Source organism: Zosterops lateralis, assembly GCF_965231275.1.
Source record: "Zosterops lateralis genome assembly, chromosome: 3".
Taxonomy (NCBI): Eukaryota; Metazoa; Chordata; class Aves; order Passeriformes; family Zosteropidae; genus Zosterops; species Zosterops lateralis.
The window spans coordinates 42,841,740-42,868,502 of NC_139764.1; the positions used below are offsets into that span (position 1 = coordinate 42,841,740).

The 26,763-nt window shown below is 36.1% G+C and overlaps 1 protein-coding gene across 4 annotated transcripts in view; it reads right to left on the bottom strand.

The window, feature by feature from the left end:
- SIPA1L2 (signal induced proliferation associated 1 like 2) overlaps positions 1–26,763 on the bottom strand; it is a 125,301-nt gene that overhangs the window by 50,807 nt on the left and 47,731 nt on the right. For 2 of the 4 annotated variants that reach the window (XM_083856869.1, XM_083856866.1), the window contains exons 1-6: positions 20,166–22,085; positions 13,902–14,035; positions 12,385–12,573; positions 8,151–8,325; positions 4,433–4,536; positions 1,838–1,915 (exon numbers count right to left, since the gene is read on the bottom strand). In XM_083856869.1, the coding sequence (XP_083712995.1) occupies positions 1,838–1,915; positions 4,433–4,536; positions 8,151–8,325; positions 12,385–12,573; positions 13,902–14,035; positions 20,166–21,630 (2,145 nt within the window). In that variant the 5' untranslated portion in view covers positions 21,631–22,085. Of the gene's footprint in view, positions 1–1,837; positions 1,916–4,432; positions 4,537–8,150; positions 8,326–12,384; positions 12,574–13,901; positions 14,036–20,165; positions 22,086–26,763 lie in introns of those variants that run through there. The other 2 variants (XM_083856867.1, XM_083856868.1) reach the window with 2 other exon arrangements.

A 26,763-nucleotide genomic window follows, 5' to 3' on the forward strand; every position in this document is an offset into this window, starting at 1 on the left:
TTTTTTAAGACAGTTACTGTTTTCAAGAATATTTTCCGCTTTTGAACACTCCTTTAGGAGGTTCTGCTTGGCATCATATATAGCATATAAAAGAACAGCATTCACTTAATTGGAGGTAAGTTTTAGAAATGTTTGAAATTTTACTAGCAAAGATCTTTAAAAGCATGGCAGTTCCCATATCCTATCCCTAGGATGTTTTGCAAAACTGGAAACTTCTATAAGGCACAAAAATAGAAATAAGAAGATAGGTCATTATTTTTAAGAACCTTACCAAGACTGTAGAGATCTTAGCGGCTTCTTAAATTTAAAATAAAACCAGTTTAACACTTATAAATAGTTGTCGTGCATAAGTAGTCAGTCAACTTCAACACAATGCAAAAGGCAAAGCACAGTTGTGGCTGTGCACAGAGAATCACAATGCAAAGAATTTCTAAAGGAGGGAGAATTAAACTGGGGTGATCTGGAACATGGAAAGAGGTGCTCTGGATAGGATAAAGGAACAGGAAAAGAATAAAGTATTGAATGGAGAAGAAGGAGGAAACACAAACTTCTCTGGGAAATGTGAGATAAGGATAGCATACTGAAAATGAAAAAGGAATGGAAGGAAACCAGAACTCAGCAAAATTAGCTATAAGAAACCCTTTTCTACTTTCCATTCTGTAGTCTGGATTTTTCTCCCAACTTTTACATCCAAGCTTGCTTGGGTGTTCTTTTCAGGTTCTCAGTTTCCCCTTCCTCTCCCATTTTGAGGTTTGGGGGTTTTTGGATGCTGTACAATTTTTTTTTTTTTTAAAATCTGCCTTTCTAACATACTCTAACTAATCTCATGCTGATGTCGAGCACAATAGAAACTCTCAACTGGCTGCAGAGATTACAGAAATTACTTGCAGTAAGGAAGCATCATTGTCATGACAGAATTTGAAAAAAAACCTAATCAAGTATAATAGGCAGCCAAAATGAAATCAGAGAAGTGTCATGTAAGAATACAAGACACAAAAAGGTGAGTCCAATCAGGAAAATATGTTAGAAAAGCAGAATCCATTAGATCAAAATTATTTGCACTAAATGATAGTTATTATATTATTTCTCAGATTTAGTGACTCAATTCTTAATTTTCAGATATGCATCTCTGAAGGAAAAAACTGTCTTAAAACTTAGCATATTAACAGCTTGTGCTCACCCTTAAAAATCTACCCATTTCTGTAAGATTAATTGCTTTGTCAAACTGCAAAACAACAAGGAATTCTTGTTGAAATAGCAGTGAAATATACTCTTCACTCAATAAAACAATGAACTGTTAACAGTCAAATAAGAAAAACTCCAAACTTATTTTAGTACATTTCTAAAATAAGTGGTTTCAAAACTTTTATTTTCAATTTGTGTTCTTAGGCAGTACTAAAACTAGAAATGAATGGAAAAAGCTCTCTCAACAGATCTCATCAACTGAGTTTGGTATAACCACAGGTCTTGTTACACAACTATTTTAACAGTAGTGAAATGCAACAAGCTTATTTCATTATTGCATATCTGTTTCATTTTCAAGTTTTCATAAAACCAGGTGAAAACTGATTATTTGAACAGATTTGGATTAATCAAGTCTGACCACGTGTACACAAGCAGGCTGCAAATGTGTGAATAGGAAACTTGCAAGGGAATGATTTGGAAAGGGACATTGCAAAGGTAAAGTTTAAAGGGGAAAGCCTTGAACTGCTTTGAAGAAAAGGCCAGTAAAGGAAAAGGAACTGGCCACACCAGGGCTGGTTGTCTTCTCCATCCTAGGGAAGAAGCAGCTGACTTGAAAGTTCCCAGCCTATGTTGCAGCCAGAATGAAAATTACCTTGCTCTTTGGATCTCCTGCTGGTTCTAAAACTAGAGGGATGTCCTGATCAGGGACCAAGCAGGGCGTAGTTATATCCTGGAAGAAGCAACAAACAGTTCTGGTGCGGCCTATTTTTGGCTCACAGGTATTTGGAACACAAGCAATGCTCAGTGCTTGCCCACTGAAGGTCACCGTCGTAGATTATGAGGAGTGACTGAATATCCTGACCAGTCATTACCAAACAAGGGACATAGGGAAAGGATGCAACAACCTCAGCCCTAATATGCTAGCAGAAAGTAACTATGGAATGGGGGACTTCATTCCTAACATAACCTGACAGGAAATTTATCATGGTCTCTAACTTCCCCTTACTTGGGTATGCAGTGAGCCCAACCCTGAAGAGACTTCATTACATATTTTGGAACTAAACAGTAGGAGAAGAAAAAAATAAACAGTTATTATAGATCTGTTTTGCACATTAAGGCTGGCTAAATTCTAGTAGTTTGGGTGCACTTGTCACATTTCATTAAGACAGTGTACATGCTGTGCAAACACTGATAGGTCTCATCACCTGAAAAATAATGTGGTGGGTCTTCAGATAGGCATACTGCTTGAACTTGGAAAACTGCCACATTATTTTGATCCCAAGAAAGCCACGAATAACAACATTGTGCTTCTGCTAAATATTGAACCTTTTAAAGGGACAATGATGAGAACTCACTGAAACACTGTGGAAAGGAGTGCTTGTTGCTAGGGAAAACCATGGAGTTAAAATTGAAATATTTTTCTGAAGAATCAGCACCTGACTATAAAAAAAGACATAAGGAAATGGTAAGAATGAAAGGAAGGCACAAGAAGAAGTGAAAGGACAGTAACAGGGGGTGGCTGAGCAACACAGCAGTGAAGCTGACAAACAAACAGCAAAAAACTATGAAAATAAATGGATCATGGCAAGAGGATATCCTGTTCTCACAAACAAGGAATATTCACAAAAGACAACAGAAGTAATAAACTCCAAGTAAGGCCATATTTACTGTCAGTGCCTGTGATTTGCTATGAAAATATTGATTTTATTCTTTAAAGGCAAGCTCATTCAGTGTACTATATCATCTTAATGGGGTACAGTTTTTCCTATTTACATGTATTTCCAGTCAAAGATTGTTAAGACTGATTACAGACAGAACAACTCCTAGTGCACTTACTAAATTAATCCTGTTTTGTAATAAGATGCAACTGAAAGTTTAGAGAAGCAGAACAATCTGAAATCAGCCATGAAAATCCAACCCCTTGATTACTAGCTATGCCACAGTTAAGCGCCTAATGGAGCTGAACATTCTGTCTCCTAAAAGTCACACATTTGGAAGTGAGTCATCTAAACTTTGTGTTACTCATATGGTGAAAAGTTTGTCTTTTGATTCCTAATTTAGCTTCCTCAAACCACATCTAAATACTAAGTGTAATGTCTTAACTGTTCACTTCAAACAGCTTTTCAAACTGTTCAGAGCTCTATGCAATGATTATTTAAAACACTTAACATGATATATTTTCTTCCATTGTTATTTTTATTTATCCCTTCTGAAGAATTTCAGTACTTTTATCTTTTTCTCGCTGCCTTGACATATCCCTTTCTGCTCCCACAAGACCTACTGATAGAACAGACATGAAAGATGTAACTTCCATATGGTTCAACAATCAATCAGTAAGCATCTTTTGTGTGCTGTTCAAAACCAAAATGAGATAGCATCCTTATTTCATGACAACCTTCCACAATGGCTGAAATGATTGCAACTTGCATGGCCAGGCGAGAATATTCCACAACTAACTAAATAAATCAACACTTATTTCTGCATACCTGGAGGAACACAGAGTAGTGGCACAGAAAGTTACAAACATCAGTCTGATCTATGAGCAATCCTAGTGGTTTGCTTTAAAGCATTGATACTGATATATTATACCAAATGTGCTTGTACATTTTAATTAAGTCCCAAAAAATATCTTAGCAGGCAAGACAGAGGAACCTTACTGGTGCACCGCACACTTTGGATGCTGTGCTGGTTTTTAGCCATCCTTAATGCTTTGAGGACATTCTGAATTATTATATAAGCAAAGGGAATTCTCTAGAATAAGAAAAATACACTACAATTTTCTGTTTTCACAGACACCTTGAAGGTTACAGTTTGAAATTATTACTAAGCTCACACATTAATAAACATTTCAAAATCTGTAATGCAAGGGTTAAGTAAAATAATTTTAAAAAATCTTATTACATGCATATTTTAACCATAAGACTACTTTCAGGATTCATTCCATTCAATGTTTAAAATACACATAAGATGTGAATTCAGTCCAAACTGAAAATAACTCGTTCACAGAGGCAATATTGCCTTTTAATAATATAATGAAATAGGGCACACAGCATAAGCTCCTGAATTATATAGAATAAAAATCCTACAAGATTTCTAATGTCTTACAATATTTCAATAAAATAAATATAATTGAGCCATACTTCTTTTAAAACAATTCAGTTTACAACCAATACTATTAAAAAAACCTCTACACTCAATGTCAAACATTTATAAAGTAAAATGACAATGAAAAGCTAAAAGAACATACCTGTTGCCTGTTACTGGGCATGTATGGAAGCATTGTTGATACATGAAACATTAACTCATAATCTTTATAGGTAGTATAGAGGGAATGAGTTCCTGTTGAATCAGCTGAAAATTAATTTAATCGCAAGAAGGTCAGTAAATTAGAACATTCATACTACTTTTTAGGACACTGCTCTGCATGCTGTGATTTAAATCTATTTAAGCAACTTATATCCTTTTCACAATTTAACAAAACCAGTTTCCATCAGCTAAAAATCTAGTCTATTTTTCTATTATGACATAGAGGGGTTGTGGAGAAAAAAACCCAAAGAGTTTGCTGTATCTGAGACCTAAATAAACTAATTTAAAATATACTGACATATCACGAAAGAAACCAAACACTTTGCTACTTGAGCGTAGTTTTATATAACATGTATTTTCATTATTTAAACATTATTAAGGACAGTTGACTAAATCCAAAAGTGAACTGGCTATTCCAAATCTAACATTAAAACACATGTTGCAGATCAGAAACTTTTTAAAACATAAAACATGTGCATAATACATATATTTGAAAATTATTAAAATAATTTTCATATATATTAACATTTTCTTTTATTTAGAAAGTTTATGAGTGGTTAGCATTTTGTGATGTTTACAGTAAATGAATTTCACACTGTAGTCCACACGTTAATACTTTTTATTCCTTTTCTTCAACTTGTACAGACTATTTCAGTAAGTAATGAACTTTTAAAAAGTTTAAGGTTTAACTCTATTTAACAACCTATTGACTCAAGAGAAGTACCAACTTTTCTTCTCTTTTTCCATGTTCACTTATTTTTTAACATAACTTTATGTTATCTAGAGGAATAAGTATTTTCCAGTGCACTCTTTAACATACTGTTTAAAGTTTTGGAGTTTTGATTTGTTTTGAATAGCAACTATATTCCAAAACTAAATCAATTAGCCATCTTAGTTCTCCAATTAGAACTGTATAAAAGTATATGAACATAGACTTCTTTATCTGCAGCTTTAAGTCTAAAAATATTTGTGTGCATACAGTTAGGAGCACATTCATATGGTAACTGGGTGCATCAGTTATGTCTGGATGATAATTAAATTAACTTCATTTATTAAACACAGATCACACTTGAATAAGAAGTAAAAAGCATAATTTCAACTGAAGTTTGTTACTTAAATGTTGCTAAAAAAAAAGAAACCTTATTACACTCTTCTATTTCAAAATCTTAGCTCAAAATCTAATTCCATTATAACCTTTCAGTGGCATTTTAGAAAGCCAGTTTTGGAGAGACAGAAAGCGAAAATATGTTCCAACAATAGAACTTTTTTTCTCATTTCTAGTTTTAAAGCATATACAAAACAAATTATATAGTATTGAATTGGTAAAGTTTCATTTAATTTCATTTTCTTATTTCTTTATCTTGGGCTTTGGAACTGCATGCCACTAAAACTGCACTAAAGAAGGGCAGAGAAGAGTTTTTATAGTTAATATATTCCATATGTTCTTGACATTTGCACCAGGTCTGGCTTGGATGCAGCTAAAATTCTTCATAGCAGCCCATATGGTGCTGTGTGCTCCCTGTGTGATCAAAGCAGTGCTGGTAACACACTGGTGTTTCAGCTGGGGCCAAACAGTGCCCACACAGCACCAGCACTGCTGCTCTGCTCCTCTCACTGTCTTCTGTCCCAGGGAGCGTGCTGGGGGGCCCAAGGGACTGGGAGAAGATAGCTAGGACAGCCAACCAAATGGACCAAAAAGCATATCCTATCAAGTGACGTTCTGCAGGAAAACTGGAGCAGGAGGAGCTTTTTCATGGTAGCTGTCGCTCAGAGAATGGCTGGGCATCAGTCAGCTAAGGGCAGGTGGGGAGTGGTTGCCTTTGCATCAGTTGTATTGTGGCCTGATTGATGCAGTGGTGGTTTTGTTGTTTGTTTTGGAGCTTTTGTTTGTTTGGGAGGGTTTTTTTGGGGTGGGTTTTTCTTTCTGTTCTTCCCTTCACTCATTGAACTCTCTTAATCTTGACTCACAGACTGGAAGGTAGGCAAGCATGCAAGAGGTGGAGGCTTATTTGCCAGACAGAGCAACTCATCACAACATTCTACTTCCTCTGTTACATAAGAATGGACCAATTACTTATCCAAATATTAAATAAACAATTTTAAAGATAAACAAATTTTTAGAGAAAAACCTCACAGCTAGTCAAGCATTTGAGAATATAAAAACTTAATAAATTTGATTCCTACAAGAACTAAGCAAGATCTATTACTGTAATACTGTGTCTACCAAAATATAGCTCCCAGAGACTATTACACTCCTCTGAACCTGCAGGCAGTCAGAACAATGCATTACCTAAGTCTAAATACGACACACAGTAATACTTCTTGCATCGTTATATTTAAAAACAAGTATAACAAAAATGTGATACTTGAGCCAAGTGCTTTATGTTTAATATAATACTAAAGATTGTATCTTTTTGAATTCTTAATTCCATTCTGCCTGTTGCAAACAATGAGAACACATTGTGACAGGACAATATAGTTAATGACACACAGACTTTGTAAAACATTAAAGTCACATTACTGACTGAAACATACACAATGCTGATCAGCAATGTAAGTTCATACTGAAGCACAGCAAATACAGAAACTGAATTTGCTGGCAGACCAGCATTTATTTTCTTATATACAACTTACTAGGTGACATTCAGTCATGCTCTGATTGGGGAAAAAAAGGAAAACCCAAACATGATCCCTCACTCCTTTCAATTTTTCATCCATATTTATCAATTCACTCCAGAAGTGTGGCATCCACAGCATGTTAATATGTATTTCTACAAATTAATTTGAAAAATGATTTGTTATTATTCTGTACTGAAATAGGATGCAATAGTCTCTAAAAGGCTTGAATTATTAAAGGGAAACAAACATGGATTTAAGCAAAAAGCCAATAACACGATTGGAAATAAATGTGGTGCTTATACTAGGTTGACACTATGTTAAAATTAAGTAGATGAATAACTAGATATCCGTAGATCACAGCTCATATGATCAGTCAAAATCCTGCTAAAATGTCATTAAACAAAGAATGAATTTAAGTTAAATTTGAGGGCAGTGAAAACAGTGCTTATAAAGAAGTGTCTTAACATTGACTTTTTTTTAAAACCAATACTTTAGTTCCTATTTTGCTACAAAATCCAACCAATTTCTACATTTAAATTTTTATACTACTGCACTTAGAGAAACTGAAAGACCTGAGGTAGATTATTAATTATCAGCCTACAAATGATGACATGCTCATTGTGCATGTGTGAGAAACCAGGAAACTTCCCTGCTTGTGTGTGTTGGGTAAAGTAAGCATGTATGTTTAGCTGAAATAAGGAAAATTATTCCATATTTTAAAATACATATATTTTTATTGCCTTTGAAAGAATAAGATGTTAAAATGTACCTGGGGAAATATTACTCATGTAGTATGATTTTAACTAAATGAAAACAAATGAAATAAATTGCTTTGATTTTCAGTTCTAGTAATGCCACAGAAAAAGTAAATGACCTTTCAGAAAAGGTTTGATACATGGTCTTACCATGCTTCATCTTCCCCATTTATCATATAATCTTACTATTCAAAACCCAAAGTCAAGAGCATGAAAAGACAACACAATTTACAGAAGATCAGCTGGATAATTACCCTTTCTCCCATAGCTTGAAACATAACTTACTTTTATTATCTAGCTGAGCCCTGTATTTACTGAATCCTTTTAGCCGTACTCTCTGGCCCAGTAGATCAAGGAACTCTTCAAAAGCTGGTCCTGCCATCTCATTGTTGTACATTTCTTCTTCTGTGCTTTGGCCTGCTTTGCAGTAAAGGATACCAATCTTATGTTGAAAACTCAGCTGAAAACAAATATTAAATAAAAAAGAAAAGGGAAAGTTACAGAAGCAAATGACAGTCAATACTAGAATAAATATTAACAATTAAAATATAACATTGTTGTAACTCCTGACAGAAGGCATCTGAAAGCAAAAAAATAAGTGCTCTGATTTGGAAAATTAAGTCACCACAGCATGAAAACGAAAAATAAAAAATAAAAACCAAAAAACCCACAAAAGACACCCTCCAACTCTTGAAATAAAACTGGATTGGCACTGTTCAAACACAGATAAAAAGCAGTACAAAGACTTTTTACTTTGTTATCTAAAAAAGCACACTCTACTTCATGCTACAGTATGAAAAATTTAATTGGCAATATTTATATATTGGTCTTTCTTCTCAGATTTAAACGGAGGTGAGCTTATCATCCCTCATTTTTACCCTTTAAAGTTCACTGTAGTTCAGTTAAAAGAGGCCCTCAGAACAGTAATATCTATTATATGTCATCTTTTGCCCTACTCATAAAATCATGCACTGTTAAAAGCTATTTGCCATTTTTAAAAGTATACTTACAACAAGAAATTAGATTGCAAATAGTTTTGTTAAACAGATTCTCAGTTACGGAACTTTAAAGAGATAAATCGCACCTATTCAAAATTAAAGTACAAAAACTGTAGAACATTAGGTATAAAAAGAGATCATTTCTTCTTGAGCAGATCGTTTTCTTCTCAGCTTTTATGCACACTTAAGCTGACAAAGAGGAAACCTCCATGAGGATGGATTAGTCCTATTATTCTTAACTGACACCTTCTAGAGCTTCACAAACTGACAGAGACCATCAGTCACACCTGACTCCCTTCAGACATTTATCTATATTCATGACTCAAATCAACTCTCCAGCTGCAGAACCCTCTTAATCAAACTTCAGGGTTAGCATCCAAAATGCATGTTATGCAGAGGCTGGATGTGTTTCTGTTAGAGCAAAGGTGACAACAACAGCCTGCTTCCCCTCAGTCATAAGGAGGGCTCTGTCTAGGGGTGAGCCCTTGGGGAACCTGCTCTGGCAGAATGCCGTCGGCAAGAGAGCAGTTAGGAGAGAAGAGCCTTAGTAAGGACACAAGTAAGGAATAAGGTTTCACCTGGCCAGCCTAGAACACAGAAGAGCCAGAAGCTGTAAGTTTTATGTGGAATGGGATGGATGATCCTCTGAGATAAAAGGGGATTCTGGGTTAGGGATGCACTGTAGAAGCTGCCTGAGTCAGACCAATGAAATCTGGAGCAGGGCAGGGTGAGGATACTGGTTTGCTCCTGTCATTTCCTTTTGACTGGCATAAGGTGCTATCTCCATCCAGAGTGCTTCCTTGATTCACATTTCAGAGAGAGTTAGGTATTTAACAAAAGCTTCCAGATTGCACAGTAGTGACTATTTTATTCAGCAGAAAGCTAGCATGAACAATTCATGGAGGAAACTGCAATTAACTCGTCACATAAACATCAGATTACAGGAAGCATTGCTGTTACTTGACATATCCCAGCAGAGACTTTAAATGATGGTGACCACACTGTCACTTCTATACTAGTCCTGTGTCAAATAGTTTAACTTAAACAACAGGAGATCTGAGTTGATTTCCTTGACTTCACACTAGAATTGACAAGTAGAAAAGTTAAATGCTAAACTGAGCCACCAAAAATAGGGACAAGAACTAAGAGTAGAGAGGCACCTGGGCAAAATATTCAGTCTAGTCACACTTTATCATTCTGCGGATGCCCATCATTCCTGCATTTGTTCATGAATATCAGTAATATTCCAAATAGGAGCAAAGTACACACTTATCTTAAAGAGCAATCTAACATCTCACAGTTTAAACACTGAGCTAAGAGACATTGAATATGAGGATCTGAGACTCACCAGCCCAAGACATGAAACAATCCTGGGATTAGTGAGCACACAATCAATATGAACACTATACAATTTAATGAACAAAGTCAACACTATAAAAAAACCACTATTGCTAAACAAGCTGCAAGCTCATTTGCAGTAATCTGAACCACCTGCCCCTGTGCTAGAACTCTTCACAACTATGAAATTGGAAGACTTGAGTAAAAGAGCTCTTAGCCAAGATCATGATGGCTGCACAGAAGCAGAGATCAAAGTGCATTTAAAATGTCAGTGCCTAAAAGAGAAATAACTCAACGAGCTTTGGCAGGATCTTCTTATGTCATGCATTTAACTGGCATGAAGAACCATCAGAATATTTAAAACTGATAAACTTTGCCAGTTTTGAAATGGTACCACATGCTTATTCAAGTCTTTTTAAGTAAATAATTGCAGACGTGGTTCCGATTTCATTATTTCCAATTCAGAAATTTTACACATATTTTACACTGAGAACAATTTAATAACATGACACCACAAAAAAGCTTCTAAACCCATTTAGCTACTTGGGTATGTGATATCTATTGAAGGTGCAAAGAAGTCCTTCCTGACTCAAAATTATTGTGTTCTTGTCAGAATCACTCACTACTGAATCTTGGCATCTTGTCAAATTTTTGCACTGATTTTTATCATGTAACAACAACTTGTTGACTTTCATCATGTGAAGATTTTAGATTCTTTTCTATCAAGGAACATCAAGAGATTAGACACACAATAGCCACTACATATCACTGCAACCTCTCTTAATTTCTTTGATATTTTTAAAATTTCATCCTGTGGTTTAGAGAGAAGTGAGCATCCCTAGAGCAGTGTGTGGGGAACCAAAAAGCATACAGAATAAACAACCATTACCAGAAATTAGAAAGGGAAACTAGGGGGAAGTTTGGGAAATATTCAGATCAGATCAAACACAGTCATAATCAATACTGCCTTGAACATACTGCCCCTCTGAGAGTGAGTATTATTTACTCCATTAACCTAAAGTCATTCTTAAACAGCAGAGAGCAAGAGCACATCAGGAACTCTTGGATTCAGAATTCAGTGCCTCTGATTTCCCTGTATTGTTTTACCAAAAAACTGACAAACACAGAAGAAAATAACAACATTCAGCAAAATTAACACCATCCTCAAGCACCAATGTGAACAAAAGTACTAAAACTAACATATTAAAGATAGCTTAACAATCCATCCAAAAAAAGCCAATTCTATTCCTCTGACTACATGTGCTTGGTTTCAAGCATTTGTTACAGGCACATGGAAATACAGAGGAATTCTGGTAGATGTCATCACCATATTTAAAACTGAGTTAAAATAAAAAATTAACTATAGCACCATCATAATCAACTGGTTCAATCATGGGATTGGACTTCAACGGATAGATCAGACAGATACTGACTTTCACCTAGAAAGTAAAATCTTCCCTTTAAATGAACATTTTTTAAAAAAACATAATTTAAAAGCCATCACAAGCATGTCCTCCACAAAATATTCAGAAACCATAAGTTTAACTACTAGCTTTGAATGAAGCACATTCACTTTTACTAAACCTAATAAACTTCACCATTTTGCTTAAAATTTAAGCCACTTGAATATTTTATTGCCATGCAGTTAATTCATTAGTCTCAATCCCAATTTCAGTTCTATGAATATGGAAGTAATCTATTCTAGTAAGGATACAGCAAGCATATAATAAAATGGCACTGTGAAAAATAACCATAAATTTTAGATGCAGAGACTTAAGGTACAACATGCTTTTGCCTCCTTACCCACAGCCAATACTAATAAAGTGTTAGATGTATTTTCATTTGCATTCAACATTTGTACACATTAAAGTGCAAATACAAGTTGTGACAATCCCTTCTTACTGATAATAAAACTTAATCTTTCTCTCACTCAGCCATTGAAAGACAATCTCCATAGACCAATATTTACTTTCTTTAGTTGAAATGTATTTTAAGAAGAATTTGCTTAGAAAAGCAAACCTCATTTTGTCAGTGAAAATAGACAAATTTCTCTAAAACCAAGAAAAGGAATGGTTTGCATTACAGATCCATGTTAATTAGCACTGTCTGCAAAACATTTAATTATTTTTTTCTTCGCTTTATCTAAGGAACAGTCTTTAAAAAGAAGGCCATGTGCTACATACCCCTTGTTCATCCAGCTTAAGCAGCTGCTCAGGTACTTTGGGTGAGTTGGAAGCCTGTCTCAGGCACTGGATGCTCAGCTCTGGTATTACATACTCCAGCACCTCTTTGAGAGGCAGACCTCTTGCTGTGCCATGCCGAGCAGTGGATGGAATAGCATCTTCTAAAATTGCTCCTCTAAGTGTGGTAAGCTGCAGTAAAGGTAAAACATACAAAACATTTTTAGCTCTAATGCTCTAAACCCTAGAGATAAAAACTTCAGGTTTTAGCAAAAGCATGGAAAAAAGAAATGGAAAGAAAAACTTAATAATTTTCATTTTTTTTAAACCAGTAAGAAAATTACTAAATAACTTTTAAAGAGCAAACAAGCTTTCACTGTCTAAGTGACAAATAAATTTTTTGCTTAAAGAAATTCATGAAGCATGTTAACAATTTATTACAATTACTAAGAATATTCCTTTTCTGGGGGAGGGGAAAGTATCTATCTAAAGATACCAGTAAACTAAAAACAGTTAATTTTGCCATACTACCCTAGCAAACACAGTAGACAAATGTGAGGCTGGACATGTGAGATAAGCTATAGCCAATCACAACTTTACTTAACCCATTCATCTATTACTTAATCCATGCTGCTTTATCTTCACTAGATTTGACAAAAATAGAGTAATTTATTAGAACTGGGTCACCTGGATCACCTCTCCACATATACATACATGGACACCACATTTTTGGCTGTAAGAAAAACCTAGACTGAGTACAAAAATTATCTATATCTGTTTTTGCATCTGTTTGCAAAAACATAAGAGCCCAGTGATAACAGGAGGTCTAGCCAACACTTCTCTATATCCTAAGGATTCTGAAAATTTATAGTTGTTTGCTGCAATAATAACTTTGTGTTTTCATACAAATCTAAGGTAGTTGCTGTGATAAAGGAATTATTTAGGAAGAGATATTAAATTTCTTGAAACAGAAGTTATGAGACTTTACACACAACAACCACAAGTAAATAAGGCCATTATTTTATGAATATATTAATACTCCCAAAAATCATCCATGTAGAAGTACATAGAAACATGTCACAAAAAAGCTTCTAAGAAAGTATTTGGAAACAAAAGGAAAAAAAATCCAATAAGTCATTATATTAGTTTTCATATTTTAGAGCTCCCTTTATTCCTGTATTTCTTAATCTTTCATTTCTATAATGAGAAACACAATAACATCAAGCAGCCTGATCCACTTTAACTGTGTTAACATTTGTTCCCTTCCTTGCACCTTGCAGTTCTCTTCAGCCAAATTATCTCCTTTTGGGTGGTCACTCAAAAAACCAAAAATTTTATGCAGTACAGAAAAGGAAAGCTTTGCTCAGGAGCAACTACATTTACCAATGGTACAGGAAACATTCTTTCCCATTAAGAGATTTACTTTCAAATTTAACAATGTACCCCCATACAAACAACTAGTATCCTAAGCTCTAAGTCAGCTTTTCCATTGCTTTGCAGAATTATGGAATGAACATTACCTCACTTGTCCTGAAAACTATACGATAGTTGAACTGAGATCCTTCTTTCTCCTTAGCATCTTCAACCTTTTCCCTCCGGATGCTCACTGCTACAGGTCCGAGATTTTCATCTATTCCAAAGTAGTTCTGATGCTCTTTTGCACAGGAATGAATGAAGAGATAAGAGTAAAGTATGAATCTCCTAGAAAATTTTCATCAAATCTCAAAAAAAAAACTTTCAGCAGCAAGAAAAAAAAAATATTTTTAATTGAACTATGAGGTCTGTGAATACACCAGCTGGTGATCTTCTGAACTGTACAATTAGTACATAAATCACAAATGCTAATTTTGATGAGCAAAATGGTCACTCATATCAGATAAATTACTGCAACTGCTGTTACTATGAATTTATTTTTTTACTACAAAATTAATCTCTTTGCTTCATCCCATAGGTTTGGAAAAACTGTATCTACACATAATCTTGAATAAAAGCTAAGAGTCTTCAAACAAATTCTTATTTACAACTTTACATTCAAAGCAGCAACTCAGTCTCAACAAGGGAAAACTGCATCTAGTGTTTGATGAATAGTGAAATTCCTCCTTGAGGCAACTGGTCCAGTCTGGGAGAGTAAAGCACTATCAGATGAAGAGAAAGATCACATTACAGACCATTTAAGGAGACCAGACACACTCAAATCAATGTGACCCAACAGGACCTGTGTTGAGGCTTCTCCTTACCACCTTTGAAAGGTCACAGTGAGTAGTTACAGTCACCTTTAAAAAAGGGCAGAGGGTCTGGGAAGCCACAGAACAGCCACGATAAATCTTAGTTCCCAGGGAGATTAAGGAACAAATTCTCATTGAAGATATTTCCAGGCACATGAAGGACAAAAAGATACTTGGAAACAGCCTGCATAGATTTAAAAAATGCAAATCATGCATGACCAATCCAGTTGTTTTCTGCAGTGATGTGACTGGCTTTATGGATGAGGAAGGAGCAATGAATGTCACCCACTTTTACTTCAGCAACGCTTTTCACACAGTCTCCCATAGTGTATCTGTAGCTAAACTGAAAAGACATGGTTTGGACATGCAAATTACAAGGTGGATGGAAACCAGCTGGACAGTTGACCTTGAAGGACTGTGATCAGTAATACAAATTACAATTAGTGGCCAGTTAGTAAAATGCTTATGAGAATTCAATAGTGGAGATGTTATTGTCTAATAGGGTTTTACATTATCTAAATGATGGAATGGAGTGCATCCTCAACAAGCTGTTGTCCATGACCAAGCTCTAAAAGAATAGCTCATGTATTGGAAGTTAGGACTGCAGACGGGTGCAACAGATGAAGGGAAGTAACTGGTAGGCTTTTAACAAATCAGGAATATGTGCACAGGGCAGACAGAGACATGCATAATCCTTGCAGTTTTAACAAAAGCAGGCAAGGGCAAAGCTACACAAGTAGAGTCCTACAGCTGTTTCACCTCCCACTCTCCTCTTCCCCTGGAGGCAGCTACTGCTGAGCTGAGCTGCATGTGAAGCAACTCCTAAACCACTTGAAGTTTTCAACCTGACAGTTTAAAACAAACTCTCATTTTGACAATCCAAGAAAATCGACTGCAAGAGCCAAGACAGACACAGACCTGCACACAGAACAGAGCAAGCCCATACAACAGGCTGGGAACCCACTGTCTCAGGAGCTTCTCTGTGGAAAAGGACTGGGGACCCTGTGAGCACAGGCAGCCCAGAACCAGCAGAACCTCCCAGCAGAGAAGGAGGGCAACCACACTCTGGGCAAGAGCATTGCAGCAGCTCAGGAGAATATTCTAACTTTCTGTTTGGCACTTTTGAGGCCACATAAGAAGCAGAATCTGGTTTTTGGACAGAGTGAGACAAGGCCAACAGACAACTATGAAGACAATTAGAGTGATGGAAAATATAACAGATGAGGAAAGGCTAGAAGAAATGCAGCTGGAGAAGAGCAGATTAACAGTGGAAGAAACTGCTGGATCCCACCAGCTGATGGGAAGTTGTAGAGAAAGGAGAAACAGAGTCTTAAAGGTACAAAGTGAAAGAACAAGATGCAACCATCACAACATGCAGCCACTAAGTGGGGGGAATCCAACACAAATAGGTTTCCAAGACAGATCGTGAAATCTCCATCCTTAGATACTGTAAAAAAGCTAAAGGGACTGCTAAAGTGAAACAGGTTTTGAGCAACCTATTCAGGGCCTACATTTAAGAGAACTTTAAAGAGAGAATTAGACTGGATGACCTGCAGAAATATCTTCCAATCCAATTTATGCTATAATCCCATATTTTAAATAACAATTGACTAATTTCTCCTTAAAGGTAGTCTGGATTAAAAAAAAAAAAAAAAAAAAAAAAAAAAAAAAAAAACAACAAAAAAAACACAACAACAACAAAAAAACCCCCACATTTTGCTAGCATTTTTGAGCTAGTTTGATACTTTTTTTCAAGTAATGTATTTATAGAAATGTGTAAAGAATTTTTTTGCAAAATGTGTTTCACTAAGAAGTTGTCCATACTCTCAGAATTAATACAAAAGAATGAAGTAAAATCTACATAAAAGACAGTCTTATTTCTCAAATCAAGTTGAAGTTAGGTTTCCAGTAGTCTTTCAAAAATCTATCTATGAAGTATGTAGGTGGTTCCAATCCATCTCTCAGTGGAAGGAAAATGAGCACTAGCACATTACAACTTTTTTTGGAAGGAACACCTGGAATCAAAGAGGCACAGGCATTAAATTATCTGCTCATACTCTCCAACTACATTCCTTTCCCAGTCTGGGAATTCTACCTGCATGGATAAATAATGTACCTTTATGGACTTCCTAGTGTTAAATTAAAACTTAGAGTCTAAACGGGCAATTTTATCAAATGGAACAGGACTTCACAGAGAAGACAGAGGGAGAAAGAGAGAGAGAGAGAACAGTTTAGAAGTCCAACACTTTCAATAACATAAAACATTCCCACAGCTGCATAATTCAGTCTTTGACATACGGTAAACTCCTCAGAAGTCTAGAGCTTTTCATTTTGATGTAAATATAGAAAAGGGTATTACACATTACCAGATTTCTTGAGTGCAGTATTACTGAGCAGAAAAACACAAGTGTGTGCAGATACCTACTAACGTCTTATACAACATGAAAGACACAAACCCAAACACACTATATGCAATAAAAATACAATAGATAAACCAGTTTCAGAAAAGAAAAGTAATGAAGGTGAAGTAAACGGAATAGCACAGCTACTGATATTCTGGGATTTGGGGAAAATATTTTTAATTCAAGGCATCTTCTTTTTTTAATTTCAAAAAGTATAAACTCATTTAAATGTGCTTATGTTGGTTTAAAAGAACCAGCTGAGGAGAAAAGAAGAAAATAAGTGCTATTTTCCACCTGAGATCTAGAGAGACGCTAAAATATTTGTAATTTTTTACTTTCTCATTTTGAGGAATAGTTGTCAATTTTTCTTCTAACACAAAAGTCTTAATTGTAAAAAAAGGAGTTAATACCAATAGCTTGCTAAGCCTGTACATTTCTCTTAGGACATTTTTTCACTCCCCTATCAGCAGATAGAGACAGTAACACTAAATGGTTGCAAACATCCCTCAGATAAAAAGCATGGTAATAATCAACAAGTCTAGGGGAATTCTGAGGATAATTGCACAAGGGGAAATGGACAAATCAGTGATAATAAAAAAAAATGAGATAAAATAATATATTCTAGCTTTTACAATTCTCCACTGAAAACTGAGAAGATATATTCAATAAACATAACATATTTTAAATCAGTTGCATTAGATTTGATTTTACCAATAGTTACAAAGCTTATACATATGCAGTATAAAACTACAACTCATTTCAGAAAACACTGAATCCCACATCTCACATGTCTTGAAAGGCAATGGAATAATTAGTGCTACACATGCCAGGGTGTTTCTTCCATGCATCTTAAAACAGAAATAAAACTGGTATGCTGACAAGTGCCAATTATAAAACTGTGAACAAAATCAAATGTTCAGAAAGCTATTTCTTTTTCATATATATTTTCTTAAAGGCAACAAAAATCAGTGATAATATGTACAAGTAACTATTGTTTGCTAAATTTTTATTTCATTCTTCCACAATGATTTTGGTAAAATTTAACTCCATAACTAAATCTAAAAATCAGCTAGGAGAGCTCACTGGAAGAGCATCACATAGAACCAGTATGAACATAAATGTCAATTTTTCTTTTCAATATGGAAGTTCAGGCCAGCAGCAACACATCTTGGTGCTCAATGCAAAATGTCTGGATGACTTCCTCTATCCACAGGAAGTTTTGCTTAGGTGAGAACTGTATTCAATTATAATTAGTGTGGTGATTCCTTACGTGCTTGCTCCCTTGAAATAGGAGATTAAAATTAAGATTTTAGTTTCATCAGTCTGTTTGCCCTGACTTGCTGCATTGTAAAAGCCATTCAATACAAATTTCTCTCATGTAGCTTCTGTTACAGCTCTATAAAAAGATAATGCACGACAGGCCATGGCTTATATATCATTGTAAAGGTGAGAAGGGAACAATTTGTTACTGGATATTAAACGAATCACACCATATTTACTTTGTAAGAAATCTACCTAGAGAATAATAAGTAACAATTCAAGTTTCCTAGTATCATACTAAGTGGGATAAAACTCTGAGGAACTCTGGTACTATTTCAGAACAAAAGTTAATAAAAACTAATTACCTTCACATCAATTTTCCAGAAAGGTCATTAGGTTTGTTTATAATATAGTATTTAAAGTGGCTTTGAGTATGCATCTGCATTTTGTTTTTATAATTTCTCTGACAAGATTTTTCTTCACACGAGTGTTCCACGCTTCAGCACTTGTAACTCATCCAAAATAAAAGCACTTCACAAACGAGTCCTCTTTCATCTGGCTTAACCCTTGTCTCCTCCTTCCCTCTGCCCATCCTGCCACCACCTTTGTCTACTGACAGTCTTCCTTTCATGTCTGTGAATGCCAATATTTCTTCTCTCTGCCCTCAAAAAATGTGCCACCCTTTTGTTAAAAGTTTCCCTTCATTCTCTTGTACTTGGACTACCTCAACACTTTCTATATCATTTACAACCTGTCTAGCTTGAAAGCAATTTTGAACCTGTGAATTTATTGCCCATCTTAGCTGGGGGTTTTTTCTTCCTCTTCCATCACAGATCCAGATTCTTCCATTCCTTGCCTTTTAAATAGCTTTTTGACAGCTAATATGTTCTCAGTGTCTATTGTATTATGATCAGCACCGAACTGGATCCTCTTTTGTGTCCCTTTTAAAGGGTTACAGGAGGAAGTAGTAACAGTACTGTGCTTATTTCCTGATGTTCAAATATAGTTAGAAAGGAGAGGAAGTATGATTTCAAGAAGAACAAGAATTGGGCTGTAACAGTTTTTTAAAAATAGAAGCAGACTTTTTCTTTTCTTTTAATAAAAGCATGAAGATCTAACTGTAATTCATAATACAGATAGGACAAAGACAGGTATTTGGGGGTTCTCCCACAAAACCAGGGATTTCATCTACATTGCTCAAGCCAGTACTGAGTGCAGACTATCAAAGCTGATCACAAAGTGGAAATGGTTTATCTGAATAATCATTAAAGCCAAGATATTCATTCTGCTGACAAGAGTATCTTGGCACATTTGCAGACAGAACACATCCTAAAAGAAAGGGGTATAAGGCTAGGAGAAAGGCATAACACATCCTCCTTTAAGCTGAAAAACTAAATAACACCAGAAGCTCTCTATTTAAGGAATATTTACACGTGCATACAATACGAAAGGCCTCAGGACACAGTTGAAGACAGCTGAATTTAGAACAGAGTTAGAAGCCTCAATAATAAACTTTCTCTTTTGGAGTCATCTTTTAGGAAAATTATTTCCACTCTGATAATCAGTATTTCCAATGCACTTACTAGATACAAATGACACCTTTTCCTCCTGCTGATCAAGAAAGTTTGGGTTGGAGAAGTTAGCTTACATGCTATTTTGTATGACCTTTCATTAAATCACTTAATGAACTCGCACAGGTATTGCATAACCATACAGAATCCACTGCTTTGCCCTAAGAGAGCGAAAATAACAGGCTTAATTTCAAGAAACGGTTTCAGGATTCTCTGGAATACCTAGGTCTCTCTATAGAGAAGAAGGAAAACACAAAACAATCTTTACTAAGCAACTTAAGTCTAATGCATGGATACATCAGAACAGCTGCATGAGAAAAATTTACCTTTTCCATAGAAGAACTTGCGGTAATAATATGCTCCAAGATCAATGTGTTCTATGATGTAACGCTTCACTTTCTCTCTGTGAATGGACTGGTTTTCTCTTGGTACTTCCAGTACTGAAACACCAGCATTTGTGCAATGGGAACTCAGAGAGGACTCAAAAGAACAACTTTCCCCTGAAGAAAAAGATGCTGAATTTGCCCTAGAAAGTGCAATCCGTCTATCTCCTTCCCCACCAGTTTCATTCCTGAAGTAAGGGCAACTCAATACTAAGTCATTGCTTTTCCCATCGCCCTCATCAGCATCTAAATTCTCTTTTGAATTGAGGTCCTCTTTGCTTCCCAAAGGAGATTCACAGTTTCCAGTCTGGCCTGCTGGCATCTGAGTTTGTGATGCAGCTGAAGCCCCAGTGGTGATATTTTTTCTTTTTCCTACATTTACTCTGGTAGCCATTGCTTCATTTATGTTAAACAAAACGCTCTGAACATCATAATGTGCAAAACATTTCTGACAGTTCCAAGAACGAACATTTCTGTCAAGTCTATCATCCAGGTCTGTTGAAAACTTAAAAGTTTCATGCTCACTTTTAACCGTTCGCAATTTTCTGAACAGAGATGTTTCTACTCCTTCTGATTTAAGTCTCCTCTTGAAAGATTTCTCCCTGTCTCGACCAATAAGTAGAGCACTATCCATATAATCCAACCCAGAAATCCTGACAAATTCTCCCCTGGAAATCTGTGCAGCAGCATGTAGACTCGGAGAAACCGTAGGGTCACAGTGGAAAAACTCAGAAAAACCAAAAGGAGTAAGGGTTTTATGTTCAAAATTTTCCACTCTGTATCCTCTCAGCATTGCAAAAAAATTTTCTCCAGACAAGCCTTGTCTATCAATCGAAGAAGTACTGCCATATTCTCTGTGAAGAGCTGCTCCAGTATTTGGGTTAACAGCATTTTGGTCTAACACATCTTCAGCATCGATATCACTTATTGTCACATCACTGTTGCTTCTCTGCCTTATGGGATGAAGTCCCCTTTGAGGTGAATGAACAAAAAGATCTCCAATTGAATATTTTCCCTCTGTAAATTCCAGTTCTAGCTCTTCTTGCTGTTCATCACTTTGGTCATTTTGTCCATTTGGAAGTACTGAGCCAACACCTTCATAACTGGCTGGAGGTCTGTTTTCCCAAGCAGCTTTACTCAGTTCCTTAGAGCAATCCTTTTTAGGAGGCCATTCAGATACCCTTGCTCGAACACCCATTTTAGGCACGGCTGGTGTACCATTTGTTTGATTATTTTCAGCTTTGCTAGAGGCATTTGAAGAAACAGGAGGACCCATGCTACCGTTCAAGGCTTTAAGTTTTCTAGCGAAGTAATCATCCGATTGCATGCTTCTTGAAGACTCCCTGAACTTGGAGGAAGTTCTGCTAACCTTGTGCTTATCTTCTTGCAAAGACCTTTGATCACTCATGTCCAGTCAGTGGGAGGGCAACCACTACTATTGCATAAATTTGCTGTTACATTTGTTATTACATTGTCTTTTATGGGCCAATAAACTGCAATATAAAAATACTGTAACAGTCTTCCCACAGGTGCAGGCAGGGACCTCAGTGTACCATTTTTGTGTAATTTCTGTGAGGAGACCAATCTCAAAACATTTCCTTCAGTTCAGATGCATTCAGTTCGGTATTAATCCAGAGAAATTTCTTAAATCTGTTCATAAGGAGAAAAAAAAAAAAAAAGTGTTAAAATGTTTATATTAAATACAAGTTTCCACTGTTGCTTGGATATACATAACACCCCATGAAACTGGATGGACATAAAGTGACTTGATTTGTATCATTCTCTATCCTTGGACTCCTTAAAACCCAACAAATGCAATAATTCCAGTTTTTCATGTGATTCCACAGGATGCGAGCAGCTTGAAGCTGCATCTCTCACAGGCTCCCCAGTACATGCACAAGCAGAATAGCCACAGACAATTCTCTCTGCATTCCCTGCAATGCTGACAGCAACTTAGATGCCTGCTCTCACTGGGATTTGTTTACATAACACCTAAGACATTTTTTCCAAGCTTTCTTGAAAATGCTTAATGCACACAGGAGTGTTGGGGCAACACTAGTAGATAATATAACTTAAATATATGGAGCAGACAGAACCTTATGCAGAGAGATGTGCTTTGCCCCATTTAAAATAACATTTTAAAGATAAGTTATTGTGCCACTACAATTAACTCAGCAAATTAATGTATTTCGCTTCCTTCTCCTTCTCTCTTCCCAAAGGGAGGTTTACTCACATTCCTTTCTTTGGAGTGCAAACTATTATTTAGCTGTGTAAAACAGTTACAGTTGTTTCTGTTATATTACAGTCCTCTGGTTGGAAACCCAGACGGTTAACTCAGTTATTGTGATAAAGAACATATCTGTTTTCCTCTGTAAATAAGAAAAGTTAGTAGCTCTATTGATAAGCCTCAATTTGATTACAAAATAGGAACTGTTAGGATATAAAAATACTCCTCAATAGTCTTAAGAATGACTATGACATATGCCATGTGAGGATTCATTTGCAGGCAGAGTCAGTCCATTAATCCATTGCATAAAAGCAGACTAAAACAAGAGACAAGACAGAATGCTGTGTACTTCTTCAGATTTTATTCCTTGAACAAAAATGCCAACATAAGAGTCTTTTAAGATGCTGCAAAAAAGGACAATATGCATTTACCAGAAACTAAAAAGAAGTCAGGTCCAATTAGCTTGGAATATTAATTCTCCTTTGATTTCAATGAAGATATGAGGTAGTTAGAGGAGTTCAGAATATGTTTTTTCTCCTATATTTATTATGATGAAAATTCCTTGGAGGACAGGGAGGAAGGATGAGACGAGGGCCAAGGGAATACTATAAATTAAAATGTGACGCCTTATTTTATTCTGCTTGTCAGAAATCAACAGAAATTGTGTTTGATATAGTGGATTTTAGAAGACTTCTGCAGTAATGAGGTAACAAACACAAGTTAGATTTCAGCACTCTCATAATGGCTATGGTTTCTAGGTGACTGGTAGTAGAAATTGCTGACAATTTCACTAACAATGTATCTCTGTAGCTTACTTTCACTCCATACAAATTCCTTGGTGGCCAAAGAAGACAATTAAATGGCCTCCTTACAGAAGTCCAAAAGATTATTTAAACAACTGACATATTCAGAGAAACAGCACTTGAAAAGTGGCAAGTAGGATTTTTAAACACTGAATTATGAAAATACTACACAAAAAAAATAAAATATTGGTCAAAGAATCATAGAATGGTTTGGGTTGCAACAGAACTCAAAGATCATCTAGCTCCAACTCCCCTGGCATGGACAGGAACACCTTCCACTAGACCAGGTTGCTCAGAGCCACATCCAACCTGGCCTTGAACACTTCCAGGGATGGGGCATCCACAACTTCCCTGGACACCCTGTTCCAGTGCCTCAACACCCTCACAACCAAGAATTTCTCATCTCTTTCAGTTTAAGACAGTTAATCCTCATCCAGTCACTACAGGCCCTGCAAAAAGTCCCTTCCCAGCCCTTCTGTAGGCCCCTTTTAGGTACTGGAAGGCCAGAATTAGCTTTCCTTGGAGCCATCTCTTCTCCAGGCTGAACAACCCCAACTCTCTCAGCCTTTCTTCACAGGAGATGTTCCACTCCCCTGGTCATCTTCCTCTGGACTCACTCCAACATGTCCATGTCCTTCCTGTGCTGGAGGCCTCAGAGCTGGATGTTCCAGGTGGGGTCTCACCAGAGCAGAGGGACAGAATTCCCTCCCTCATCTGCTCCCCACGGAGCTTTGGATGCAGCCAGGACATGTTTGGCTTTCTGGGCTGTGAGTGCTCATGGCTGGGTTATGTCCAGCTTTTCTCCTTCACCAATAACCCAAAGACTTCTTTGCAGGACTGCTCTCAGATATGTCAATATGCTCAACATTTTTGGAGCACAAGTAGTACTGAAAAGTTGAAATAGAAGAAAGTTCTTCGCAAATTAACATGAACAGATGACAGCTTTTTAATAATCTCTTACACTGTTCTTTATAGAATCAGAGAGGTGGAAAAAACCTTTGCTAAATAAAAACTCTCAAGGAAAACTAAACTATTCCAAAATCATCTTTTCTGTTTCTGCCAGAACATAAAAAGTGAGAACACAAAGTTTAATTTCACATACTGAGCAAGATATTTAACTTCTTATTAAAGGTTAATTCAATTTTCTTTGAAGTTATGGTGAATTACATCTTCTAGCCTTCCTGCCCTTTCCGTAAAATACATCCACAGAAGTCATTAGTTTATGCATTTTTAAATAAAAATTAATCCCTTAAAAATAGGGAAAAAATATAAGGTAAGAAAGGGCTATCTTGCAAAAATTCCATTCTTTTCTTTTCTTTTCTTGTGTTAGCCTTTTTTTTATCATAAGCATTTGTGCAGAAGTAGTGAATTGGACCAGGAGCATAACAAAGTTTGAAATGAAACTGGAGATGAGTGGTGGTGGTGGAAGGCAGAAGGAAAGAGCAATCGATGGACACTACCACCCCACTTATTTTTAATCCAAAAAACAGTGTGATTTGCTGTTTGGTGTCACAAACATCTGCATTTGTGGAAGGCAGCAGAGAGGGTGAAGACCACAGGAAAGCAAGACTTTTTCTCCCCTGCTGGTGGTGGGAGTTCAAATACAAAGTATGGCCTGAGTACTTTATCAGAGGTACATTGCAAAAGACAGTACTTTAATAGAGAATTTGTTTTCTTTACAGTGCAAAGCTGGTGTGACAGAAGACTAAAGAAATGCCTGTTTGGAAATGCAGATTGATATTTTATTTGAAATAGTAATATTTGAAGAAGTAATGCAATATATTTAAGATATATATTTGATTTTTTCCCTGATCTGAAATTGGCCTAATTGAAAAAAAATCTGCCTGTTTTTAACATGACTGACCCTTTCTGTAAATTCCTGTAACTCAGTACAACAGCATGTTTGGGCTGACAGCTGACTTCTGGTGATGGATAGCACAATAGTCTCCCGTTATGTTGTTAAGGATTTTCTCTCTCCACAGTAAGAATTTACCAATTCAGAAATATTGCACTGATGTTGATACTATTTATTGTAAACTGATCATGTTGTTGTTGTTGTTGAATTTAATAAACTATTACTTCCACAAAGAACGATGTCAATATGATCATGAGTACTCTTCTCTTCGGACCCGTACAGCTCTTTTGGTCAAGTTCTTCACTCCCCTCTCTTTTCATCTCACCCTAGCACTGCAGAATGGAATCAGTGACAGATAAGGTCAAAAAAGAAAAGCTGGATGCCTACCCTGCTGTTGTGCTCCTGCCAACCCTTCCCACTAAGACTGCTGGATGTTATGCAAATAACTTAAGTTCCTTCCACACAGCTACAAAGACTTCCTTCTGAGCTCAATACAGCAGCTGGTTTGTTAGCTACAGTTACAGTTCTTTAACATGGAACGATTCCAAGTTTCCTGGGGACCTGGATATGTGCCCACAAATGTTCCTGTGCCAGTAGCGGAGCAATGAATAAGAACTGTGCTATTGGACTATCCTGTCAAAAGGAGGTTGTTTGGTAATGCTGCCTCATGTCAGCCTTGATAGATGGAAATGAATTATTTAAGAAGTCTTTCTGTGATCATTTTGTTGATCAAGACTTTGGAAATCTGCCCCTATTATTATGTAATGCTATCATCCTAGAAAAGAATGCATAATTTGAATGAAAGCATTAATCTCTACTATTTATCAAGATAACAATTCTATACACCATGACTCTCAAGCTCTACTAATCTTAAAAAAATGGGAAGTGCAATTTGATAAAACAGGAGTATAGGCAGTAATAATATGCCAAAAGCTGAAGATCTGACACTTAATTTGCATTCAATTGATTCTACATAGCATTTTTCTGTCTCCCTCCAGTTAGTTTCCATTCTTCAAAGAAACACATAGTGGGGTAGTAGTGTTATATACTAGTACAGCAGAGCAGCAGCTACACAATGGCCATTTCATGGGAATCTAAAGTTTGCAAGAAAATTTCTGCACATGCTTTCAAGTGCAATGAAAAAGAAGAGTGCAAGGGACAAATGAACACGGTTTCTTAGCTGCCTGTATTTTCACAAGTTCTAGAAGAGATAACTCACTGAACAAATCTGTCACAAGATCTGCCACGAAGATCTGTCACAAAACTAAGATCACCACTAGAAAAAAAACCAAGTGATTTTTGAAAAATGACAAAACAGTAGAAAAGAGTTTTTCACTTCAAGTTCAAACTTTTTTTTAAAAAAACAGACTACATTAGCAAGTGTTCTTAGATTTACACATTTTAATATATCTCTTAACAGCACCTATTTCCTAATGCTTTTTTAATATTCTTAATAGTTCCTGAAAGAACTACCCAATTTTCAGAAGCAAAGCGACAGCTATGTCTGTCTAAACAGCAATGCTATTTGTGTGCTCAAGTTAGAGAATGCTGATCACACTAAACTGTGATATCATATCACATGACAGTTGATTATGATGTCACACAGGAGAAATATTACTGCAGATAGTAGTATGAAAAAGAAAAATTAGTTCTTCA